Source organism: Entelurus aequoreus, linkage group LG01 (assembly GCF_033978785.1).
Source record: "Entelurus aequoreus isolate RoL-2023_Sb linkage group LG01, RoL_Eaeq_v1.1, whole genome shotgun sequence".
Lineage (NCBI taxonomy): Eukaryota > Metazoa > Chordata > Actinopteri > Syngnathiformes > Syngnathidae > Entelurus > Entelurus aequoreus.
The window spans coordinates 75,897,192-75,905,875 of NC_084731.1; the positions used below are offsets into that span (position 1 = coordinate 75,897,192).

General features: G+C 40.3%; 1 protein-coding gene across 2 annotated transcripts in view; it reads left to right on the top strand.

Annotated features, from left to right (window-relative positions):
• Window positions 1–579: 579 nt before the first annotated feature.
• Window positions 580–8,684, top strand: part of LOC133641023 (ETS domain-containing protein Elk-1-like) — a 34,532-nt gene continuing 26,427 nt past the window's right edge. For both annotated transcript variants that reach the window (XM_062034852.1, XM_062034932.1), the window contains exon 1: window positions 580–1,429. In XM_062034852.1, coding sequence (XP_061890836.1) covers window positions 1,405–1,429 — 25 coding nt within the window. In that variant the 5' untranslated portion in view covers window positions 580–1,404. The remainder of the gene's footprint in view (window positions 1,430–8,684) is intronic.

An 8,684-nucleotide genomic window follows, 5' to 3' on the forward strand; every position in this document is an offset into this window, starting at 1 on the left:
TGACAGCATAGAGCATGGGTGTCAAACTCTGGCCCGCGGGCAATATCAAATTAACACTAAAGCTGGCCTGCGTTAATTTGATATTGCCTCAAGGGCCAAGTGAAATTACACGGTGGGCCAGAGTTTGACACCCATGGTGTAAAGTGTGAACATGGGTGTATCATAATCCTTATATGTGTGCAAAATGGGAAGGTGTGTGTAAAGCACTGTGTGGAATATTTCGCAAAAACTGTAAAGCAGAGTCTATGCCTAATATTAGGCAAATCTGAACAGTGGTTTTATTTACTGTGTGTAGACTTTGTTAACTGTGTGAAAATTTCGAATTTAGTGTAAGCAATTGGGGAAAAAAACTGTAATAAAATAAATACACATTTAAAAAAAAAAAAAAAATTAATTAATTAAAAAATAAATCCTGCAAAAAAAATACCCCAATGGTAAAATATGATTCACCATTGGGGTATTATTTCAAATGTGTTTAATGGTGGAAACTGGCTGAGCCAAGCTGAACACTCTTACTTTGAAAGTAATGACCGGAACCTTTTGTGTTTTACGCTACATTTTTGATGCAGGTAAAAAAAAAAAAAAAGTGAGGAGGCGTTCTCCCAAACAGGAAGGCGCCTAGAAAAAACAACAACGGAGCCATCCGATTGTTGTTTATTGATGGCGGAACACGAGTAAACAAGCGGGAAGATTCTTCAAAGCGGTTCCGGGCGCTTCCGGGAGAGTTTGGAAGGCTCTCGGTTGAACTCCGTGGCTGCAGCCCGCGGTGGCTGCGGTGTTGCTGGGGCTGACGCACACTCGAGAGGCGGGGGAGCTGTCACCGAGCTAAGCTAGTTAGCTTAGTTTAGCGAACACTCGTCTTTAAAACCACTTCTGGTCCGGCGGACGTTCGCATGTCGGATCCACCGGAAGGACATTTTGACGAAGTCTAGTTAGCATAGCAGCTAGTTAGCACTTGTCAACACGTTGGGGACGCGCTGAGGGAAAACAACAACATGTCGATTGACACGCTCACACTAAAGTGTGAAAAAACGCAACACTGACATTTTCTTTAGCACACAATTAAGCCCTCACACGTCTTTTCATTTATTGTTTTCGTTCACATCATTTAAAGTTTACTTGTAATTCGGGTGTTAGCATGGAGGCTGCATACCCGGGCAGCAGCGCCTCGGAGCGGTTACGTAACAGCCGCAAGCTGCCGCTCTGACAGCTGCAAACACACACACACACACACACATATATATATATATATATATATATATGTATATATATATATATAAATCTTAAATATATATATATTTATATATACACATAAAACACAAAGAGCGAGCACAACAAGAAGAGGAATAACAACATGGAGGAGCTGTGAGAGCGCTGGTGCACATTAATAACATTTTCATCGAGATGGATTCTAATCCCCTCATTAACGGTAGGTGTTTGCGTGCGTGTGTGTGCGTGTGTGTGTTGCAACAGGTTCGCCCTGCAGTTTGCGTGTGTTGCAGCTGCAAAGGTGGTTGTTATTGTCAGAAGACTAGAAGCCTTTATTACTGCAATGCATTGTGATCTTTGAACACAAAGACCACCTCGTTTTTTATTTTTTTTTAACTTTAAAAACCTTTATTCATAATATTCAACATTTACATATACAATCAAATAAATAATAATAAACAAAACAAGTACAGAAACAGTACAAAACAGCGACAGGGGGTTGTAAACTCAATAAAGCAACTAAAGAAGAATGCAAAATATATATACACTATATTGCCAAAAGTATTTGGCCACCCATCCAAATGATGGATGGGTCCGGCCCGGCCACAGGTGTATAAAATCAAGCACTTAGGCATGGAGACTGTTTCTACAAACAAGCGGTTCCAGCGTGGAACTGTCATAGGATGCCACCTGTGCAACAAATCCAGTCGTGAAATTTCCTCGCTCCTAAATATTTCAAAGTCAACTATGGGCTTTATTATAAGAACATGGAAGAGTTTGGGAACAACAGCAACTCAGCCCCCAAGTGGTAGGCCACGTAAACTGACAGAGAGGGGTCAGCGGATGCTGAAGCGCATAGTGCAAAGACTTTCTGCACAGTCAGTTGCTACAGAGCTCCAAACTTCATGGTACCTTCCAATTAGCCCACGTACAGTACGCAGAGAGCTTCATGGAATGGGTTTCCATGGCCATGCAGCTGCATCTAAGCCATACATCACGAAGTCAAATGCAAAGCGTTGGATGCAGGTCGCCACTGGACTCTATTGCAGTGGAGACGCCTTCTCTGGAGTGATGAATCACGCTTTTCCATCTGGCAATCTGATGGACGAGTCTGGGTTTGGAGGTTGCCAGGAGAACGGTACATTTCGGACTGCATTGTGCCGAGTGTGAAATTTGGTGGAGGAGGAATTATAGTGTGGGGTTGTTTTTCAGGAGTTGGGCTAGGCCCCTTAGTTCCAGTGAAATGAAGTGAAGTGAATTATATTTATATAGCGCTTTTCTCTAGTGACTCAAAGCGCTTTACATAGTGAAACCCAATATCTAAGTTACATTTAAACCAGTGTGGGTGGCACTGGGAGCAGGTGGGTAAAGTGTCTTGCCCAAGGACACAACAGCAGTGACTAGGATGGCGGAAGCGGGGATCGAACCTGCAACCCTCAAGTTGCTGGCACGGCCGCTCTACCAACCGAGCTATACCGCCCCTTTCGGTATAGCCCGAGCTATACCGAACTTTGAATGCTCAGGATACCTAAACATTTTGGACAATTCCATGCTCCCAACCGTGGGGGAATTGTTTGGAGCGGGCCCCTTCCTCTTCCAACATGACTGTGCACCAGTGCGCAAAGCAAGGTCCATAAAGACATGGATGACAGAGTCTGGTGTGGATGAACTTGACCGGCCTGCACAGAGTCCTGACTTGAACCCGATAGAACACCTTTTGGGATGAATTAGAGCGGAGACTGAGAGCCCGGCCTTCCTGACCAACATCAGTGTGTGACTTCACCAATACGCTTTTGGAAAAATGGTTGAAAATTCCTATAAACACACTCCACAACCTTGTGGACAGCCTTCCCAGAAGAGTTGAAGCTGTAATAGCTGCAAAAGGTCCATCAACATCATATTGAACCCTATGGGTTAGGAATGGGATGGCACTTCAAGTTCATATGTGAGTCAAGGCAGGTGGCCAAATACTTGTGGCAATATAGTGTATGTAAAGCCATAGGCTCACACAAGTTCCGTAAATAATCCCAATTTGGAGCACAGCATCATAGTTTTCACAGCTTTTTGGTTGTTAGAGGTAGAAAGCATTTTAAAGTAAATATCTATTTCTTTTTTAAAGGCACAAAAAACAGGTCGGGTATTGAGAAACTTACATTTGTGAATATAAAACTTAGCCAATAGTATAATGAGGTTGCAAAGGTAAAATTCAATTTAACATTTTTTCTCATACTGTGTAAATCCAAATAGCACATCTTTGAAACAGCACAAATTTGTCATGAATATTGTCCAGGATGAAACGACAGATGCCCTGTCATAGTGATCGAGTGCTTTCACAAGTCCAAAACAGGTGAACACCTCGTTGTTGTTGTGTAGTCTGCCACGGGTTTACGTCACCAATAGTTCAGTTGTGCACACGTTGTGTGTGTCGGTGTCATCTTTTTGTTGTTGTATTCCGGGACCGCAGAGTGTCTGAGCGAGAGGAAGCAGCGAACTTTAGGCTTTCATGCTTGTTACCATGGCGACGGCTCCCAGTCACTTCAGCCCATCAGTATTGTGCAGCAAAGGGGCGGGGTCTGTGTTAATGACTGCTGTTTTTCTTTACTCAACTACAGAGGGTACCAGGTGGAGGCAGTTATTTATTTAAAAAAACAACTAATATTGATAATATTGTCCACGTGCGCCATTCATAGAGAATTTGGCCACAGTTGTACAAACCCTGTTTCCATATGAGTTGGGAAATTGTGTTAGATGTAAATATAAACGGAATACAATGATTTGCAAATCATTTTCAACCCATATTCAGTTGAATATGCTACAAAGACAACATATTTGATGTTCAAACTGATAAACTTTTTTTTTTTTGCAAATAATCATTAACTTTAGAATTTGATGCCAGCAACACGTGACAAAGAAGTTGGGAAAGGTGGCAATAAATACTGATAAAGTTGAGGAATGCTCATCAAACACTTATTTGGAACATCCCACAGGTGAACAGGCAAATTGGGAACAGGTGGGTGCCATGATTGGGTATAAAAGTAGATTGCATGAAATGCTCAGTCATTCACAAACAAGGATGGGGCGAGGGTCACCACTTTGTCAACAAATGCGTGAGCAAATTGTTGAACAGTTTAAGAAAAACCTTTCTCAAGCAGCTATTGCAAGGAATTTAGGGATTTCACCATCTACGGTCCGTAATATCATCAAAGGGTTCAGAGAATCTGGAGAAATCACTGTACGTAATTAGCTAAGCCCGTGACCTTCGATCCTTCAGGCTGTACTGCATCAACAAGCGACATCAGTGTGTAAAGGATATCACCACATGGGCTCAGGAACACTTCAGAAACCCACTGTCAGTAACTACAGTTGGTCGCTACATCTGTAAGTGCAAGTTAAAACTCTCCTATGCAAGGCGAAAACCGTTTATCAACAACACCCAGAAACGCCGTCGGCTTCGCTGGGCCTGAGCTCATCTAAGATGGACTGATACAAAGTGGAAAAGTGTTCTGTGGTCTGCGTGTCCACATTTCAAATTGTTTTGGAAACTTTGGACGTCGTGTCCTCCGGACCAAAGAGGAAAAGAACCATCCGGATTGCTATAGGCGCAAAGTTGAAAAGCCAGCATCTGTGATGGAATGGGGGTGTATTAGTGCCCAAGACATGGGTAACTTAAACATCTGTGAAGGCACCATTAATGCTGAAAGGTACATACAGGTTTTGGAGCAACATATGTTGCCATCCAAGCAACATTACCATGGACGCCCCTGCTTATTTCAGCAAGACAATGCCAAGCCACGTGTTACATCAACGTGGCTTCATAGTAAAAGAGTGCGGGTATTAGACTGGCCTGCCTGTAGTCCAGACCTGTCTCCCATTGAAAACTTGTGGCGCATTATGAAGCCTAAAATACCACAACGGAGACCCCCGGACTGTTGAACAACTTAAGCTGTACATCAAGCAAGTATGGGAAAGAATTCCACCTGAGAAGTTTAAAAAAGTTCCCAAACGTTTACTGAGTGTTGTTAAAAGGAAAGGCCATGTAACACAGTGGTGAACATGCCCTTTCCCAACTACTTTGGCACGTGTTGCAGCCATGAAATTCTAAGTTAATTATTATTTGCAAAAAAAATAAAGTTTCTGAGTTTGAACATCAAATATCTTGTCTTTGTAGTGCATTCAATTGAATATGGGTTGAAAAGGATTTGAAAATCATTGTATTCCGTTTATATTTACATCTAACACAATTTCCCAACTCATATGGAAACGGGGTTTGTAAGTTGTGTGTGTTTATAACGAAAACTTGTTTGCATTCGTGGAAAAGTAACTGACTTATTGCATAAACTGGGTTTAAAGCAGCTTTTTAAAACCATGTAAACACCAAAATTAATGGTTCAAATATTACTGCAGGGTGCTATGATTATAGATGCTTCTTTTTTCCCCTTGCATAATTTATTTGAGCAAGGTAAGCATTCATTAAAGCAGTGGTTCTCACATATTTTCTGTCACGCACACCTGGGGACAGAATTTTTTAAATGCCCCCGTGAAGTTAATGGTTTGTTTTTCTGTTTGTGTCAATATAGGTATTTATTAACTCTAAATACTCTAAATATATATATATATATATATATATATATATATATATATACATATATATATATATATATATATATATATATATATATATATATATATATATATATATATATATATATATATATATATATATATACGTGTATATACTGTGTATATATATGTACACATATAAATATATATTAGGGCTGCAACAACTAATCGATTAAAATCGATCTTAAAAATAGTTGGCGATTAATTTAGTCATCGATTCGTTGGATCTATGCTATGTGCATGCGCTGCGGCTACGTCTCACGAGGGGTAGTAAGCCAGCCAATGATGTGTCATGTGCAGCTCACGTGACCACGCCGTCTCCTTTGCCTGGAAATGTTCGAAAAATGGCGGAGGAAAGCAGTACCGATACGATAGTTCAGCGGAGTAACATCTTGAGGTTATTGCTTCAATGGAAAAAAGTGTACGACCTAAGTCGTCAAAAGTGTGGGAACACTTTACTTTAAAGATTTCAAAGAAGACCGTTTCCTGCTAAATGTGCAGCATGGACCTGTCATGGCACGGAAGTACAACATAGCTTCGGGAGAAACATGTTGGAGCCATGGATGAAGGGAAGAACTCACGGTACGTAACTTTTTAAGTCCATAGTCCGGGTACATTGATCCGTTGTGTCTGTCTTTGTGTGCTTTTAATATTTAGTTAATGAGGGGATTTTTTTTAAGGAAGCGCAGCAGCAACTGTTGTGTATTAACTTTCAGAGTGTTAGGAACCTTTTGGAGGGTGCGACGACTTCATTTTCTGTGTTGTTTTGAGTGGCAACAGGCGTCCACGAGTTCAGCTTTTTTGTCTGTAACGTTAACATTATGCCTTTGTTGCAACGCAGGGCTGATAATGTGTTTCCGGGAGATTTGACTCTGTTTTGAGAGAGAAAACGCACGGTTACCAATTCCGAAATAAACATAACGGACAGAAATATCTCAGGTTGGTTTCATAATGGATCAATGTAGCCGGGCCCAATAAAGCTATATAAATATATTTACATTTGAGTGACGCTTTAGTATAACTAAACATTATGAAGGTGCTGGAATATTTCATGCTATTATTCAGAAGCAGCCTACAATTAATCCTTTATTATTCACAACAGAAACGTGTACAATATCTGATCCAGTTCTGATCTGGGGCCGTACTTATCAAGCTTCTTAGAGTGCCATTTTACACTTAAGTCCTGAGAATTTGCGAAATTTAGTCCTACTCTCAAACTTAAGAATAAAAGCTTTTTATCAACGTTCTTAAGTCTAAGAATCACTCCTACTCTCCACGATATTTAAGAGACCTTCAGAGGTGTCTTAAGTGGTTAGGAGTTGCCAGGAGGGGATGGCACTGAGGCGAGAGAGACGTGCGCGAACGTTCAGGGAACGGAACAATGTTTTTTTTTTTTTGATGACGAGCAGCTGATCAAACGGTATCGTTTAGACAGAGCGGATATTATTTTTGTCACAGATTTAATACTTTTCGATTCCTTGTTGATTTCTGCATGTGTCTGCAGTGGGCTAGTATATTTAGAGCCACCCACACCAGTTTCAAATTAGTTGCCTAATTAATGAATTGGAAAGAAAATGTTATGACAGTAGCGTATGTGTGTGGCCGTGAGGTGAGTGACGTCAGTGAGTGTGTGGGCGATAGAAGAGAGGGAGCGGTAGCGTGAGTGCCGGCGGGGACTAGTTTGTTTTGTATTATTTTGTAGTTTATTGTCAAAATATACACTCCCATTGTCCATTTAAATATTTCCAAGATATTTCTTTATTCTTAGACAACGGATTCCATTCCGTGATTGGTCATTTCTATGGACACAGAAATGACGTCACCTAAAATTCCGTTTACGGCACATAGTAATGTCGTAATTCAGCTCTGACTGTGACACTTAAGATTCAGTCCTACACTTCGCTGAAAGTGTGAGTAAGACGCTTGATAACTAACTTTTAAGTGCAGCTTTCAGCGAATAATTTATTTACTCTTAAGTCAACTCTTAGCAGACTTCTTAGGAGTAATTCTAAGAAGCTTGATAAGTACGGCCCCTGATGAGTTACATTTCTGTGTTATTATTGGTGTATGCTGCATCCCCAATGTCCATTTATTTCATTTAGCTTTTTTTTTAATGTGGTGGCGTATTTGCCTTTTACGTCAGAAATGATTAATTAAATCAACTAGGTGTGTATTAAGTTACATGTAAATGTTGCTACTATGTACGTTCATTATATGGTTTCTCTCATTTCAGAAAGAAACAAGCCAGCATTAGCGACTTGGTACAAAGGAAGGTCTGCACACCACAGCAAGCGGCTGCATTGACTGATGCTAATCCTGAATTTCGGGAGAGGCAATGAAATTCTGAAGTCTCCCGGAAAAATTGGGAGGGTCAGCAAGTATGCAACTGAGCCACATCAGAGTGATCAAAGAGCCGCGGGTTGCCGACCCCTGCACTAGAGGAAAGACATTCAGCATCCGACATTGCAGAATGGTTGGAATAGGTAGTAGCCAGCTTTGAAATTCCCCTGAGCAAAATGATTGCTATTGTGCATGACATTGGTGCACTTTATTAAAAAAACATTTTTGTAACATTTGCCTTGTTTTATTTGGCAAGTTGAAAGAACATGGTGCCAGTATGCTGTTGTTTTCTCAATAAAATACCGGAAAGGATAGAAATGTAGTTTGTCTCTTTTATCCGATTATTAATCGATTAATCGAAGTAATAATCAACAGATTAATCGATTATCAAATTAGTTGTTAGTTGCAGCCCTAATATATATGTATATATATATATATATATATATATATAAACATGTATATATATATGTATGTATACATACATATATATATATATATGTATGTATACATATATA